Source organism: Podarcis raffonei, chromosome 10 (genome assembly GCF_027172205.1).
Source record: "Podarcis raffonei isolate rPodRaf1 chromosome 10, rPodRaf1.pri, whole genome shotgun sequence".
Lineage (NCBI taxonomy): Eukaryota > Metazoa > Chordata > Lepidosauria > Squamata > Lacertidae > Podarcis > Podarcis raffonei.
Window position 1 is genome coordinate 73418789 of NC_070611.1, and position 16656 is coordinate 73435444.

The window sequence follows — 16656 nt, forward strand, 5'->3', positions numbered from 1 at the left end:
TTTTCTCTATCTAGAGGTGCTGGGAGCCAGGTGCAGTGTTATACAGTGGTTCCGCTCCTTTCTCCTTGGCCGTGTCCAGAAAGTGGGGGGGGGATGAGTGTTCAGACCCCTGGGCTCTCACTTGTGGGGTGCCTCAGGGTTCCGTCCTCTCCTCCATGCTTTTTAATATCTATATGAAGCCGCTGGGAGAGATCATCAGGGGGTTTGGGCTGGGTGTTCATCAGTATGCGGATGATACCCAGCTCTACCTCTCTTTCAAATCAGAACCAGTGAAGGCAGTGAAGGTCCTGTGTGAGTGCCTGGAGGCTGTTGGAGGATGGATGGTGGCTAACAGATTGAGGTTGAATCCTGACAAGTGCGTATAGACCAACAATGTGTAAAAAGTGCAATGAGATGAATCAGAAGTCAAAAGTGTGTGTGATGTTAAATGATATGTTGTCAGTTAGGGTCTAGTTGTTATGTGGGTATGGTAATGGTCAGTTTGTGTTGTTTTTCATGTTTGCAATAAAGGAAATTTTTAAAAAGTTTAAAAAAGATGTTGTTGTAGCCGTCACTCTGAAAGTTAACATATTATACATTCCACCCACCACGTTCAGTTTGTTCGGACTTTTCAGTAACCAGTAACCATTAACTGCTCACTTGCCATGGGATTTTTGCGTGGGATCCCGATGCTCACATTTGATGCCTGCAACAGAGGCAAACGCCGTCCCCGCAACTGTTGGTCTATAAATGCCCCAGGAGGGTTGAGAATTCTCTAGAGGAAGGAGAGAGGTTTCGGCATTTTGGACAACCGAAGCAGAGGGACAGGTGAGTAGCCTTTGTGGCTGGGTCTCCTTGGTTCTGCCAGTAATTGCACGTCCTTTGATGAGATGAAACCCAAACGGTGCTACCTTTCAAATGTAGACGCCTATTCTCATTTGCTCCTGATGGATGCGTTTATTAAATTATCTGAGGTATTGCTGGTTAACTTTACAGAAATGCCACGAACCGCTTACCAAATTCAACTCTGTGTATTATTTTTGTTTTTTTGTAAAAAAAAGAAAAATAGAAATTTGAGGGGCAATGCAGCTCTGATATTTTATTTTATTTTTTTATAATATTTTTATTAGGGTTTTTACATTACGAAATAGAAAAAGAAAAAATACAAAATACAAAATAAAAATAGTTAAAAACAATCAATCTTTTCATCACATTATTTTTCATTTACTTGTTTCCCGGACCTCCTCATACCTCCCTTTTTTGTATTCCAGTTCAATTTATTAGCTCAGCAGTTTCTTTCCCTCTTTAATCTACCCAGATCTTTAATCTTAAATTATTATAACATTAAATTTTTACTTATAAAAAACCATCTTTTCATATTCTTTTATACCATTACAGCTAGAAACCACTTAATTTCAATCCCACATCATTCTAGCATTCATTAATTTTACAGTATCTTTAAATTTCTTCCAGTCTTCTTCCACCAACTCTTCTCCCTGGTCTCGGATTCTGCCAGTCATTTCCACCAATTCCATGTAGTCCATCACCTTCATCTGCCATTCTTCCAGAGTGGGTATGTCTTGTGTCTTCCAATACTTTGCAATAAGTATTCTTGCTGCTGTTGTAGCGTACATAAAGAAAGTTCTATCCTTCTTTAACACCAATTGGCCGACTATGCCTAGGAGAAAGGCCTCTGGTTTCTTCAAGAAGGTATATTTAAATACCTTTTTCAATTCATTATATATCGTCTCCCAGAAAGCCTTAATCCTTGGGCATGTCCACCAAAGGTGAAAGAATGTACCTTCAGTTTCTTTACATTTCCAACATTTATTATCGGGCAAGTGATAGATTTTTGCTAGCTTGACCGGGGTCATGTACCACCTGTATATCATTTTCATAATATTCTCTCTTAGGGCATTGCATGCCGTAAACTTCATACCTGTGGTCCATAACTGTTCCCAGTCAGCAAACATAATATTGTGTCCAACATCTTGTGCCCATTTAATCATAACAGATTTCACCGTTTCATCCTGAGTATTCCATTTCAACAGCAAGTTATACATCCTAGACAAAGTCTTAGTTTTGGGTTCTAACAGTTCTGTTTCTAATTTTGATTTTTCCACCTGGAAGCCAATTTTCTTGTCCAAATTATATGCCTCCATTATCTGATAATAATGAAGCCAGTCTCGCACTTTGTTCTTTAGTTTCTCAAAACTCTGCAGTTTTAATCTATCTCCATCTTGTTCCAAAATTTCCCAATATTTCGGCCATTTAACCTCCATATTAAGCTTTTTCTGAGCTTTCGCTTCCATCGGTGACAGCCACCTTGGGGTTTTATTTTCCAATAAATCCTTATATCTTATCCAAACATTAAACAATGCTTTCCTAACAATATGGTTTTTAAATGCTTTATGCGCTTTGACCTTATCATACCACAGATATGCATGCCATCCAAATACATTGTTAAAACCTTCCAAATCCAAAATGTCTGTGTTTTCAAGAAGTAGCCATTCTTTCAACCAGCAAAAAGCTGCTGATTCATAATAAAGTTTAAAGTCTGGCAGGGCAAATCCACCTCTTTTCTTTGCATCTGTTAATATTTTAAATTTTATTCTAGGCTTCTTGACAAATCTAGAAATATCTCTCTGCCACTTCTTGAAACAGTCCACCTTGTCCATAATTTGCAATGCCTGAAACAAAAACAACATTCTAGGCAATACATTCATTTTTATAGCAGCGATACGGCCCAGCAATGAAAGCTTCAAATTTGACCATATTTCTAAATCTTTTTTCACTTCAACCCAGCATTTTTCATAGTTATCTTTAAATAAATTCCCATTTTTTGCTGTCATGTTGATCCCCAAGTATTTGACTTTCTTAACCACTGTTAAACCTGTCATGTTCTGAAACCTCTCTCTCTCAATTGGTGCTAAATTTTTCTCTAAAACCTTAGTTTTTTACTTATTCAGTTTAAACCCTGCAACCTGACCAAATTCTTGAATCAGTTCTAAAACCCTTTTGGTACTAGATTCTGGCTCCTGTAACGTCAATACTAAATCATCTGCAAATGCTCTCAGTTTGTACTGTTTAGCTCCGACTTGTATACCTTTAACCAACTGGTCCCTTCTAATCATGTTCAGCAAAACCTCCAGGACCGATATAAAAAGCAATGGGGAGATTGGGCAACCTTGTCGTGTCCCTTTTTCTATTTTAAATTCTTCCATCACCACATTATTTACAATTAATTTAGCCTTTTGTTCTGAATATATTGCACTTATACCGTTTTCAAAACCTTGGCCTACCCCCATACCCTGTAAGTTCTTTTTCATAAAAGTCCAAGAAATGTTGTCAAAAGCTTTCTCCGCATCCACAAATATTAAAACTGCCGTAGTGTTTATATTCACTTGTAGTTTCTCCAGAATATTAATTATGTTTCTCACATTGTCAGATAAATGTCTTCCTGGGAGAAAGCCTGCTTGGTCTTTATGTATCTCTTCCACTAACACTCTTTTTAGTCTTTTAGCCAAAATATCTGCAAAAATTTTATAATCCACATTAAGCAGTGATATGGGACGATAGTTCTTAAGCTGCGTCTTTTCAGTCTCTGTTTTCGGTACAAGTGTGATAATGCTTCTTTCCACGACTCTGGTGCCCTTTCCCCCTCCATTATTTCATTACAGACCTCTTTCAAAGGTTGTACTAGCCATTCCTTTAAAGATCTGTAGTATCTAGAAGTCAGTCCATCTGGTCCTGGAGATTTGCCCAATTGCATATTCTGAATGGCACCTTCTATCTCCTGTTCAGTTATTTTATAGTTCAACATTGATTTGTTTTCTTGAGAGATTTTTTGTAATCCATTTTTTTCCAAAAATCGGTCTACATCGGTTTCTCTCTGTGGCCCTTGTGTATATAGTTGTTTGAAGTACCTCTGGAAGCAATTTCTGATCTCAGCTGGGTTCTGTATGTTCCTTCCTTCCACTTCTAAATTTGTAACTGTATTTAGTTTTTGTCTTTTTTTCATTTGCCAAGCCAACAGTTTCCCACATTTATTAGCCGACTTGAATGTCTTTTGTCTCATTTGTTTAATTTTCCATTCAATCTCTTGGTTCATCATTTTCATAAATTGCACTTGATATAACTTTATTTCTCTCAAAATCTCCTGCGACTTGGGTTTTGCTCTCAATTTTTTTTCACCTTCCTTTATTTTCTCCAAAATTTTATCCTTCTTCTCATTCTGGATTCTCTTTTTTAGTGCATTCTGTTGTATCAAGAACCCTCTCATAACAGCCTTACTAGAGTCCCAGATTAGTCTTTTTTCCACATTGGTGTTCATATTTATCTCAAAGTAGTCTCTCAAGGTTTTTTGGGCCTTCTTAAACACTTCTTCATCTCTAAATAAGGTGTCAATCATCCTCCATCTGAAGGAACCAGTTGGTATTAATTTCATTTCCATCTTAACAACATTATGGTCGGAGCAGGTTTTTGGGCAGATTTCCACTTTTCTTGTCTTTGGTGCCATTCCTCTAGTTACCCATATTTGGTCAATTCTAGTCCATGTCATTTTGGTTTCAGAAAAGAAGGTTCCCTCTTTAGCCAAGGGGTTCTTTGTTCTCCAAATATCAACTAAATCCAAGTTGTCTGTCATCTCAAAAAAAGTTTTCGGGAGTCTACCATCCTTAGTGACTACCTGTCTTTCTGCCTTGTCCATATGTGTAGATTCCTTGTAGGAATCAAGCCTAGTCAGAGGAATTGGCCACTCTCCAGGCACCCGGCTTGAGTTCCTTGTTGACCTCCCCGTCTGCGACTCCCGGCAAGATCAGGCGAGATCTCAATCGGCGATCCTCCTCTAACGTGAGAAGAACACACCACTCCTCCCCTCTCTCTCCCAGGGAGGGGAAAGAGACAGACAGTAATGTATTTACATGCCTTTTATTTCTGTCTTTTCAGCAGTACAGAGAAATGTGTCTGCACTCTCTTAACACCAACAGCAGAGAGAGAAAAAAACTCCTCCCCTGTACTTCCAGTACAGGTCAGATGACACTCTGAGCTAACATCCGGTGCTCAGTACAATGAATAGACTGTTCCTTTGTTCCCACGGTACAGTCCCAAGCATCAACATCCTGTTTGGCTTTCCAGCCATCTGGAGCTCGCTGCTGCATTGCACCTTTTTCGTAACAGATACCACTCCATTCATGTCTCCCAGCAAAATCACATTGTAATCCAAACAGTCCATCAGGATCTCATGCAACTTTTTTTAAAAATCAGATTTCCCCTCATTTGGTGCATAAACACCTACTATCAAGAATTTTTCTCCCTGTGTTTGAATTTCAATTGCCACAAATCTTCCTTGGTCATCTTTAAAGATAAATTTCGGTTGTAATCTCTCTTTTGCGTAAATCACTACCCCTCTTTTTTTAACCTTGTCCGATGAAATAAACTCCTGACCAAGTCTTTTATTAATCAATAGTTTCCTGTGTAACCTTGTTATATGTGTTTCTTGTAAACAAATCAGATCCAATTGTTCCTTTTTTAATAAATGAAACACAGATCTCCTTTTTTGAGGGGAGTTCAAACCATTACAATTCCAACTTAGCAGTTGCAGAGCCATGATGTCATTACTATGCTTCTCCTCCAACTGCACCCAGTGCCTGTTCCTGTTCTGTTGGTGGTATCACCTTCTTCAAGCGTTGTTTTAATTCAGGAGGTAAATCTGGTGTATCCAAAGTTTCACTTACAAGTGCTCTTAACTCTCCTGCAACTTTCTTCTGCAGGTCTTCTCCATGGTCTCTCCAAAATTTATCCTTGTCGTCCTCTGATCTTATTTTTATCTTCTTGCCTTTGTAACTAAAAGACAGGCCTTGGGGGAATTCCCACCTGAAAAAGATTCCGTTACCTCTCAGCAGAGCAGTCAAATCTCTATAATTGGACCTAAGGTCCAAAAGGTGTTTCGGAATATCCTTAAATATCTCCACTCTTGACTGATGTATTACCAAGTCTTCTGGAATTGTAGACTCAAGATTTTGTCTCTCTCCTCTTTTGTTCGGAGGGTGATCAAACAGTCTCTCACTCTGTTCTTTCTCCCTCCTTTTCCAAGTCTAACAGAAGTGCTCTGCAAATTCCTGTGTAAGAAATTCAATCAAATTATCTTTCTCCAGTTCAGGGACCGCCCTGACCCTTAAATTTGCTTGTTTCTCCCTCAACTCAATCATAGACAATATTGATCTGTGGTCTTCAAGTTGTTTATGTATCGGTGGTATCTTCTCTTCTACAACGGTGGCTGTAGCGGTTGCAATTTCTTTTGCCTCATCAGCTGTCTTTTGTGTCAAAGTTGATTCCTGCAGTAATTTCTGAATAGTCTCAGTATTAGTATTTACCTTCTGTCCCAAATTATTAATGCTTGTAGTGTTTTGATTAATACTTGTGGTGTTTTGGTCAATTTTGCTCGATGCCTCGGCTACTTGTTTGCTTATTCTATCCAAAGATTCATTTATTTTACTAAGTGCCTGGGCCAGGGCATCGTCAGCAGCCATACCTTTAGGTTTAGATTGTGCCAATGGGGTTGCTGTTGGCAAGCCAGCAGGACCGGATGTTGAAGCTCTCCTTTGCAGCCCACCGTCTGTATGGAATACTCTGCCAGACCTGGTTGCTTGTAGCGAATCTATCTTGTCTTTCCCATCTGCCATAACCCTCCAGATAAAAGTCAAGGTCAGTCACACACACAGAGTCAGAGTCTGTCAAGGCCAGTCACACACTCAGAGTCAGAGTTGTTTTGAAATGGAAAGTTCCCTTGGCCCAGCTGCAGTTGTAACAATTTCAAAGTTCCTCTAGGGGGACACAGTAGCAGCAACAGTCAATAATGTCTTAAAGTAACTAACTTGTCCCTTTCGCCCCCCAGTCTCAAAAGGACAACAGTTTCTATTTCAATTATTTCCTAATACTTTGAAATCAGGAGAAGCCAGTCAATAGTATTGTATCTTAATTGTATCCTCAGACGCAGAGTTAACTGTCAAAAGAAAAAGTACTTTCAGCAACAGCACGTTTCCCAATACGGCATTTTTACTGTTCACTGGGAGCCAGTCTCAGGGATTTGAGCAGTGGATTTTAGCTGCTCTTGCTCTCTCTTTTTGCAGGGAAATACAGTTCAGATCCTTTCCCCCCTCCTCCCCTGCATCAAAGGGGGAAAATCACTTGTTTGATGTTCGAATTGTAATCCTTAGGAACGTCCTTTGAAGTTTCCGCTTACAAGTTCATTGCTTTACTCCCTTTACAAGAACGGAAGGCAGACTTCCTGTTTATGCCTCTCCGCGTTCGGTGCCAAATAGTTTGTAAAGTTACTTTAGTTCCGAAATTGACCTACTCACGGATCGCTGTTTTACAGCCAAATTTTCCAAGAAGAAGGCAGCGCTCCCTGGCAATGGCTACGCGGCTTCACTCCACGGAAGGAGCAGACGACTCACAGCACAGCGCCACTTCCCCACTTCGCTCCGGAGCCCTTAACTGGACTCCTTTGCAGATTGGGGGGGCGCAAAAGGTGCCCACCGAGTCCCACGGTCACAGGCTTCACCCGCCTGTGATTTATAAAGGGTCCCTGCTGCACCGTAGCGGTGCAGACCCAATTTCCGCAGAGCCGGTCCCCTCCAAGTTAGAGGGAATCCGCCATTGCCGATGGCGCCACCCCGGAAGTCCCAATGCAGCTTTGATAAGCAGGGAGAAAGAAATCTATGAATATGAGTGGGGAGAAGGGAAAAGAAATTCCGGTAGTATTCCTGCATCTGCAGGGGGTTGGACTAGATGACCCTCAAGGTCCCTTCAAAGGTTCTGTGATTCTAATAGCTGGCTGGGTCAGGCTGGTGGCCCACCTGTTCAAGCATCCTGTTCTCACAGAATTAGAAGAAAATGTTCTCTCTCCACAGGTGCAGATGGGGCCGTTCTCTCCCTTCAACCTCTCCCTTGCGGTTTTCCTGGCTTTCCTTTCCCTGCAAGGTATGACTAAGTTGGGCTCATCAAACCCTGGTTGAGACGAGCCAAGTAAAGTCTTCTCCAAAACCAAGTGGGCTCGGCACCCGGCCACCCCTCTTCAATGGACAACTGCTTGCTCCACCCTCATTGCCACTTCCCCCCAGGTCAGCCTTTGCCAGCCTGGTGCCCTCCAACTGCTTGGACTACAATTCCCAGCAGCCTCAGCACCACACAGCTGTGCTGTGTTTTAGCCCAATGCATCTGGCAGGCACAAGGCTGCTCTAGGGTTTCCTTCAGCTTCTCGGTCTTTATTAGGCTTGCATTGCCATCCTCCTTCCCTCCCTCTTAAGGCCTCACCCACCCTCGACAGGGCCCTCATCCTGCTCCTTCCTTCCTGACAAGGCAGCTGTGGCCCCACCCCTGGTTTTCTTTGTTCCATGGAGCGTCCATTAAGGCTGCTAACAGCTGGACTGCTGTGTCGTCCAGTCCGCTTCCCTACACAACAACAACAACAACAATTTATTATTTATTGGGTGGCCTCCAACAAAACATTAAAATACCGTAATACATCAAACATTAAAAGCTTCCTTAAACAGGGCTGCCTTCAGATGTCTTCTAAAAGTCTGGTAGTTGTTGTTCTCTTTGACATCTGGTGGGAGGGCGTTCCACAGGAAAAGCGCCACCACCGAGAAGGCCCTCTGACTGGTTCCCTGTAACCTGGCTTCTCGCAGTGAGGGAACCACCCGAAGGCCCTTGTCACTGGACCTCAGTGTCCGGGCAGAACGATGGGAGTGGAGATGCTCCTTCAGATATACCGAACCGAGGCCATTTAGGGCTTTAAAAGTCAGCACCAACACTTTGAATTGTGCTCAGAAACGTACTGGGAGCCAATGTAGGTCTTTCAAGACCGGTGTTATGTGGTCTCGGCGGCCGCTCCCAGTCACCAGTCTAGCTGCTGTGTTCTGGATTAGTTGTAGTTTCCGGGTCACCTTCAAAGGTAGCCCCATGCAGAGCGCATTGCAGTAGTCCAAGCGAGAGATAACCAGAGCATGCACCACTCTGGCTAGGCAGTCTGTGGGCAGGGAGGGCCCCATCCTGCGTACCAGATAGAGCTGGTAAACAGCTGCCCTGGACACAGAATTGACCTGTGCCTCCATGGACAGCTGTGAGTCCCTGTGCCAACCTGCTTCTCCCAGCTACAGCAGAGTAATTTGCGCAGTGGTGCCTGTGTGGAAGGAATCTCATCCATGCAGTAAAACTCTCGTCCAACAGCTCCTTCTATTCTGAGAAGCGTTTATTGTACAACAGCGAAACAACAAATCAGCCAGAAGATAGCAAAGACATGATGCTTCTCTTGTCGCAGCAAAACAGAAAGTAAAAACGTTCAAATAACAAAGATGCGAACACACCCCAGTGACAGGACGCCATTTCCCTTGAGCTATTAACCCTGTAAGCTCTGGGTATCCTCACACCCCCTCTCGTCCTGTACCACTGGGGAAGAGTGCAAGTACTGTAAGTACTACCACTTACCCCAAACACAACCCTTCGCAGAACTCCCCATGTCTTTGGAAACTCCAAGGTTTTGTGAACCCATCCGCTAGGTTCTTCTGACTTGGACAGTACTTCAGCTTTCCCTTCTCTTTCACCAGGCGCAGACTCCAGCTGCCCCAGAGGCTGGCTCAAGCGAGATAATCAATGCTTTGGGTTCTTCAATGTTGCTTTGAAATGGCATGATGCAGAGGTATGACGCTGAGGGTGACTTAAACCAGGGACGTATTTCATTAAAAACTTAAGCACAGTAAAAGAGCCGGCAGGATCAGGCCAACACATCTAGTGCAATCTCCTGTTCCCAAAGCAGCCAACCACAGGCTTACAGGAAGCCTGCAAGATAGATCTGGGTGCAAGAGCACTTTCTCTTCCTGCGGTTTCCAGCAACTGGTATTCAGAAGCTTACCGTATTTTTTGCTCTATAAGACACACTTTTTCCCTCCTAAAAAGTAAAGGGAAATGCGTGTGCGTCTTATGGAGCGAATGCAGGCTGCGCAGCTATCGCTGAAGCCAGAACAGCAAGAGGGAGCGCTGCGCAGTGATCCCTCTTGTTGTTCTGGCTTCTGGGATTCAGAATATTTTTTGTATTGTTTTCCTCCTCCAAAAACAAGGTGCGTCTTATGGTCTGGTGCGCCTTATAGAGCAAAAAATACGGTAACTCTTTGTGGGGTGCATCCCCCTGGGGAAAAAACTGGCTTTGCAAACTCCCAGGCTGTGCTTGCCTTGACTTGCGTCTTTATCAGGGATTTGGCTCACTGCTTGTTTGTGCTTGTGGTTCTCATGAGTGGGATGCAGGTGGCGCTGTGGGCTAAACCGCTGAGCCTCTTGGGCTTGCCGATCAGGTGGTCGGCGGTTCGAATCCCCGCAACGGGGTGAGCTCCCGTTGCTCTGTCCCAGCTCCTGCCAGCCTAGCAGTTCGAAAGCTCAGCAGTTCAAATAGATAAATAGGCAGTACTTTTCTCTGGGGGTACGCAGGGGTACGCATACCCCTAAACATTTTGTGAATCTAAGTCTGTCCTCACTGAGGGGCAGTATTTCAATATGAGTCAGAAAATGAGAGTACCCCTAAACATTGTTTAAAGAAAAAAAGCACTGTACCGCTGCGGTGGGAAGGTAAACAGCATTTCCATGCGCTGTGGCACTTCTCGCGGTCCTCTGTGCACCAGAAGCGGTTTAGTCCTGCTGGCCACATGACCCGGAAAGCTGTCTGTGGACAAACACCAGCTCCCTTGGCCTGAAGGCAAGATGAGCATCGCAACCCCATAGTCGCCTTTGACTGGACCGAACTGTCCAGGGGTCCCTTACCTTTTACAGTGGTGCCTCGCAAGACGAAAAGAATCCGTTCCGCGATTCTCTTCTTCTTGCGGTTTTTTCGTCTTGCGAAGCAAGCCCATTAGCGGCTTAGCGGATTAGCGCTATTAGCGGCTTAGCGGGCTTAGTGGATCAGCTGATAAGCGGCTTAGCGGATCAGCTGATAAGTGGCTTAGCGGCTTAGCGGATCAGCTGATAAGCGACTTGGCGGCTTAGCGGCTTGGGAAAAAGGGGGGGGGAATCCTGCAGTAACTCGCAAGACATTTTCGTCTTGCAAAGCAAGCCCATAGGAAATTCGTTTTGCGAAGCACCTCCAAAACAGAAAACCCTTTCGTCTAGCGGGTTTTCCGTCTTGCGAGGCATTCGTCTTGCGGGGCACCACTGTACCTTCTCATGACACCAACTCAGTTCATGCTGGTACTTCTAGAGTGTGGTGCTGATAATGCCAAGGTCGCAGGTTTGATCCCCGTATGTTGCACATTCCTGCATTGCAGAGGGTTTGACTAGATGATCCTTGGTGTCTCTTCCAACTCTACAATTCTAGGTTCCTGTGATTTTTGCAGTACATGCTCAGCCCGTGGTTGATACACGGACTGCAAATGTCTCCTCTTACTGCTCAGAAGTTGCTGTCCAGGCACAGGGACAGAATGAAGGAGAAGCCTACTGAGATGTTCAAGCCAATTCCAATGGTGTCCCCCATTCTCTGGGGTGCTCTTTTTTGGTCTCCCTCAGGTTGCCTGCCAGGCCTTTGGCGAGAACGGCCATCTTGCCTCCATTCACGATGAAGACGACATGAAGATGCTGTCACTACATCTGAGCCAGAACCTTAAAGAGGAACAACATATATGGATCGGGTTGTATGACCCCAACACTGGGAGTGAACACGTGAGTCTGGCCAGGCGGTCCTCCTCTTTCTAATCAATATTCAGGGACTATTCAAAATGGCAGCCGCAGGGAACCATCCTTGAGGTGGTTCCTGCATGGAGGGAAAGAGCAGAAAAGGGAACACAGGTGTCAGGTGAGCGTTTAGGAAAATGGTTAGCCATCCACCTTTCTGGGAAATACCTGAGAGTCCAGCATGCGAGTCAGAGCTCTGTCTTAACTTTGACCATACGGGGCTGTCTTTGGAAGGTGGCTGGATGGAGAAGATGATGACTGGTCTCCCACACCTTTATCATCTCTGAAGAAGAGGGGATCGCGGCAGGTATGCTTTTTGTGAAAGTGGGGCTGCCGTGCGGTGGGGGAGAGAACAGCTGTACCTGCCAAGATCCCCTCTTCAGCATGAACATTGGAGGACCAAGTCTTGATCCTTTCCAACAAGGTGGGGGGGAAAGGAAATCTTTTTTTTCTTTTTTTCTTTTGCAAATGGCATAGCCATTTTCTCAACATTTGCAAATTTCTCCAGTGCATGCTTGCTCAGAGGCAAGTTCCACTAGCTTTATGTCTCTGCTGTCTTATCCCAGTGCTTTTTTCCCTGGGGGTACACAGGGGTACACATACCTCATTTGGCCTCATTGAGGGGCAGTATTTAATATGAGTAGGAAAATGGGAGTAGCTCCTAAACATTTTTTTTAAGACAAAAGGCACTGTCTTATCCAGGGGTCAGCAAACTTTTTCAGCAGGGGGGCACTCCACTGCCCCTCAGACCTTGTGGGGGGGGCTGGATTATACTTTGAAGAAAAAAAATTGAATGAATTCCTGTGCTCCACAAATAACCCACTGATGCATTTTAAATAAAAGCACACATTCTACTCATGTAAAAACACGTTGATTCCCAGACCGTCTGCGGGCCAGATTTAGAATTGGGCTGGATCTGGCCCCCAGGCCTTAGTTTGCCTAGCCATGGTCTTATCCTATGCATTAGCTACAGAAATCTCTGGGCCTCAAGTTTTAGGATAACATTATCAGGTTGACATAAGTAAACTGGATGCAGTCTGCTTTCCAACTATGCCAAATTTCAGTAAGCAGGGAGTGGAAAAATGAGGAGGCAACACTTTCTCTTCTCTTTTATTTATTAAAATGTATGCACCCCTATATTGGTTCTTTTAAAACAAAAGCAAACTGACAAACCTCAAAGCTGTTTTGTAGTGGTGGTTAGGAACATGATTGCAGGAAGGACTTTTTAAAAATGAAGGACCCAAACCGATGGGTTACAAGAGAGGAGATTCTGACTAAACATACGGAAAAACTTTCGGACAGTAAGAGCTATTCAAAGCAACGACAAACAGACCTATGGTCACGTAAAACATACTCAATAGACACATGAGACGTAACTGGGTGTGTTCTTAGATAAATAAGATATACTATTCATAGGATCAAATTGTAAATTTCAACAGAAATAACTCATAAAGTTCAACAAATGAACAAAGCAGAAGACCCAGTGGATCAGATCATTCTATACTCAGTTCATACATAAGGTCCATCCTTGCAATGGTGTCCATTCCACCTGTCTGTTCATAAAGTCCAAACCATCCACATGAAAGGTTGTTACAGTTCCACAAAATCCTTTCACAAAGTCTAAGAAAAGGATTTCCAGAATATTGGCCTTGTTTTGCCATCCTGGGCTTCATCAGTAGTTAAAGCTCTAAGTAATGCAAATAAATAGGGACGAGGGTGGTGCTGTGGGTTAAACCACAGAGCCTAGGACTTGCCGATTGGAAGTTTGGCGGTTCAAATCCCCGTCACGGGGTGAGCTCCCATTGCTCAGTCCCTGCTCCTGCCCACCTAGCAGTTCGAAAGCACGTCAAAGTGCAAGTAGATAAGTAGGTACCGCTCCAGCGGGAAGGTAAACGGCGTTTCTGTGTGCTGCTCTGGTTTCGCCAGAAACGGCCTAGTCCTGCTGGCCACATGACCTGGAAGTTGTATGCCGGGTCCCTCGGCTAATAAAGCAAGATGAGCGCTGCAACCCCAGAGTCGGCCACGACTGGACCTAGTGTTCAGGGGTCCCTTTAGCTTTAATGCAAATAAATACAATATCACGATCTCACATATTCTGCAGCAAAAATAATATAAAACCATAAATAACTGTACATACCATATGTGATATTACAGGACAGTGGATCTTATGGTATATTAGTAGCTGCAGTAAGCAGCAACTGTTACAAAGTAGTGTTATATGGACAAGCACAATACTGATTGGGTTACAGGTGTTGGGAATCCACTATTCTGCAGTGGAACAGATTCCCACGAGAGATGATGGACTCTCCTTCCTTGGAGATCTTTAAGCAGAAGTTGCGTGACCATCTGCCATGGATGCTTTAGCTGAGATTCCTGCTGAGATTAGCAGAGATAAGTCCCTGCAACTTGGGAACTGGGACTCTGAGTCTCCAGATGTTCTTCTTATTCCCATTGATTGGACAAGGGAAGAATGGGCTGGAGAAGTCCCTTTCTTCCTCAGCAGAGACGATGTCTCTTTTGCTCTCTTTCTATAGAACAGGCAATTCAAATGGACAGACGGCACCACTGGAAGATACAATCCTTGGGCACCTGAGGAACCCAATAATCCCAGAACCGAACACTGTGTAGAGCTCTACAGCCAAGGTGAGGAGCAAGAGGAGGAAGCCATGGGGTGCTTCAGAGATGGAGGCTGAAGCACTGGAGGAAGAGGCAGGGAAGGGAAGGGCCAGGTGTTTCCCCACCCTCTCCTGCACCACTGGCTCCCAGAACCAGGAGGGCACTGAAGTGGGAAGAGCAGAGGACGTTTCCATGTAGGCATAGTCTCTGGCTACATGTGTGAAGCCTGTCAGGGGAAGGTACATAAACTGGTGGGGCAGGATGGCCCCCTGTTGCTGCAACTGTTCCATCAAGACCCACCTATGAATAGCTGCCTAGATGCTAGACTGGGGGGGGGGGGTGTTTATCCACAACTGTGGAAACTGTGCTGGGCCCGGGGGTTAACCCGAGCAAGGCGGTCCAGGTTCGGTCCGGAATCCAAGGATTCTGTGAGGAGTCAGTCCAAGGCAAGTCTCAAGGCAGGAAACTAGGTAGGTCAGACACAGGGTCTCAGGCAGGTTCCAGCAAGCAGCAATGTTGCTCCCGCAACCTGGGGCAGGGCCCAAAAGCCTTTTATCTCTGTCGGGGGAACGGCCGTCCTGATCCCCCGGTGACTCACCTCCCTGTCTCGCCCGAAGACGAGCACTCCTCCTGCGAGTACTCAGGTCTCTCCTTCTCTCAGACCTTAGTCTCTGCTGCTCGGGAGATGATGGTGGGTTACTAGACCCAGAGGCCACCTCAGTCTCTCCTGACCCAACTGGTAGTGGAGCAGCTGTAAGTGATGGCCCAGCTGGAGGCAACGAGGTCATCCCCGCATCTGGAGCCAGGGCAGGCTCAGGCCCCTGACTTGGCCCAGCTGGTCCTTGTTGCAGGGGAACCTGTGCAGACTGGGGCTCTTCAGAATCAGGCCCCAGACTTGGTTCAGATGATGCCTGAGGCAGAGGATCCAGTGCGGATTGAGACTCCTCTGGTTCCGAATCCGAGCCCGAGTCCCAGGCCATCACAGAAACTACTGTGTCAGCTTTGACAATAGAGAGTTAACCATCTGCCCTGGAGTCCCTTTGTGTGGGGAGTACCCTTGGCGTCACAGCTGGAGAATGGTGCATGGTTTCAGAGCACGGGGTTGCTGCTAGTGGGCCCCTGTAACTCCCTGCCACATGTTTCCAAGACTTCCTGCCGCCCCGACAAAGTTGGACACTGAAGTGGCTGGCTGTGAGTGTTAGTAACATCCTCCCACATTGTCTTCCAGACTACATGAAGTGGAATGACGAAATATGCACCGTAAATCACCCCTACCTATGCAAATACACTCTCTGAGGCCAAGAAAAGACTCTGACGTGCTCAGTAGCACCTGGGAGACTGACCAAGATGCATCTTCTACCTGCGAGAATCCAAGTCTTTCCATGTATTGTGCTCTGAAGCCCAAGCCCACGCTTCCCCAACCTGGTGCCCTCCAGAGGTTTGGGATTAAAACTCCCATCGCTCAGCGGGACAGAATTTCTCTCCTGTGGCCAATAAATTCTCTTCCAAATACACCTGTGGCTCTTTCTCCTGTTTTCATTTAAGCCACCTGTTATAGGAATTCTAAGGTCATAGCAAACACATACATAAGTATATAAACCACATGTCTGAAATAGTTGTTGTTGTTGTTTAGTCATTTAGTCATTTCCGACTCTTCATGACCCCCTGGACCAGAGCACGCCAGGCACTCCTGTCTTCCACTGCCTCCCACAGTTTGGTCAAACTCATGCTGGTCTCTTTGAGAACACTGTCCCACCATCTCGTCCTCTGTCGCCCCCTTCTCCTTGTGCCCTCCATCTTTCCCAACATCAGGGTCTTTTCCAGGGAGTCTTCTCTTCTCATGAGGTGGCCAAAGTCTTGGAGCCTCAGCTTCAGGATCTGTCCTTCCAGTGAGCACTCAGGGCTGATTTCCTTCAGAATGGATGTGTTTGATCTTCTTGCAGTCCATGGGACTCTCAAGAGTCTCCTCCAGCACCAGAATTCAAAAGCATCCATTCTTCGGCGATCAGCCTTCTTTATGGTCCAGCTCTCACTTCCATACATCACTACTGGGAAAACCATGGCTTTAACTATATGGACCTTTGTTGGCAAGGTGGTGTCTCTGCTTTTTAAGATGCTGTCTAGGTTTGCCATTGCTTTCCTCCCAAGAAGGAGGCGTCTTTTAATTTCGTGACTGCTGTCACCATCTGCAGTGATCATGGAGCCCAAGAGAGCAATCCTGAAACCATTTTGACTCTCCCAAACTCCCCTCAAGTATTTATCTGCAAGGAGGGGGGAAACGGGAAAGCCCCTCCATTTTCTTTTGCTTAGCTGTCTTAAGGGCTTATGTGTGTGTGTGAATAAGAT

General features: G+C 45.1%; 1 protein-coding gene across 1 annotated transcript; it reads left to right on the forward strand.

Annotated features, from left to right (window-relative positions):
* Window positions 1-720: 720 nt before the first annotated feature.
* Window positions 721-15824, forward strand: LOC128422012 (C-type lectin-like). Its single transcript, XM_053405461.1, has 6 exons — window positions 721-807; window positions 7893-7962; window positions 9588-9679; window positions 11530-11682; window positions 14229-14337; window positions 15539-15824. Exons 2-6 carry the CDS (start codon window positions 7899-7901, stop codon window positions 15604-15606), a joined length of 486 nt encoding a protein of 161 aa, XP_053261436.1. The 5' UTR covers window positions 721-807; window positions 7893-7898; the 3' UTR covers window positions 15607-15824.
* The last annotated feature ends 832 nt before the right edge of the window (window positions 15825-16656 follow it).

What these genes read in the sequence shown, in the direction of transcription:
- LOC128422012 (XM_053405461.1), top strand. Translation starts at nt 7,899, where the DNA reads ATGGGGCCGTTCTCTCCCTTCAACCTCTCCCTTGCGGTTTTCCTGGCT. An exon ending in GGCTTTCCTTTCCCTGCAAG is followed by an intron (nt 7,963 to 9,587) that starts GTATGACTAAGT and finishes CTCTTTCACCAG; the next exon opens with GCGCAGACTCCAGCTGCCCC. An exon ending in CCAACACTGGGAGTGAACAC is followed by an intron (nt 11,683 to 14,228) that starts GTGAGTCTGGCC and finishes CTCTTTCTATAG; the next exon opens with AACAGGCAATTCAAATGGAC.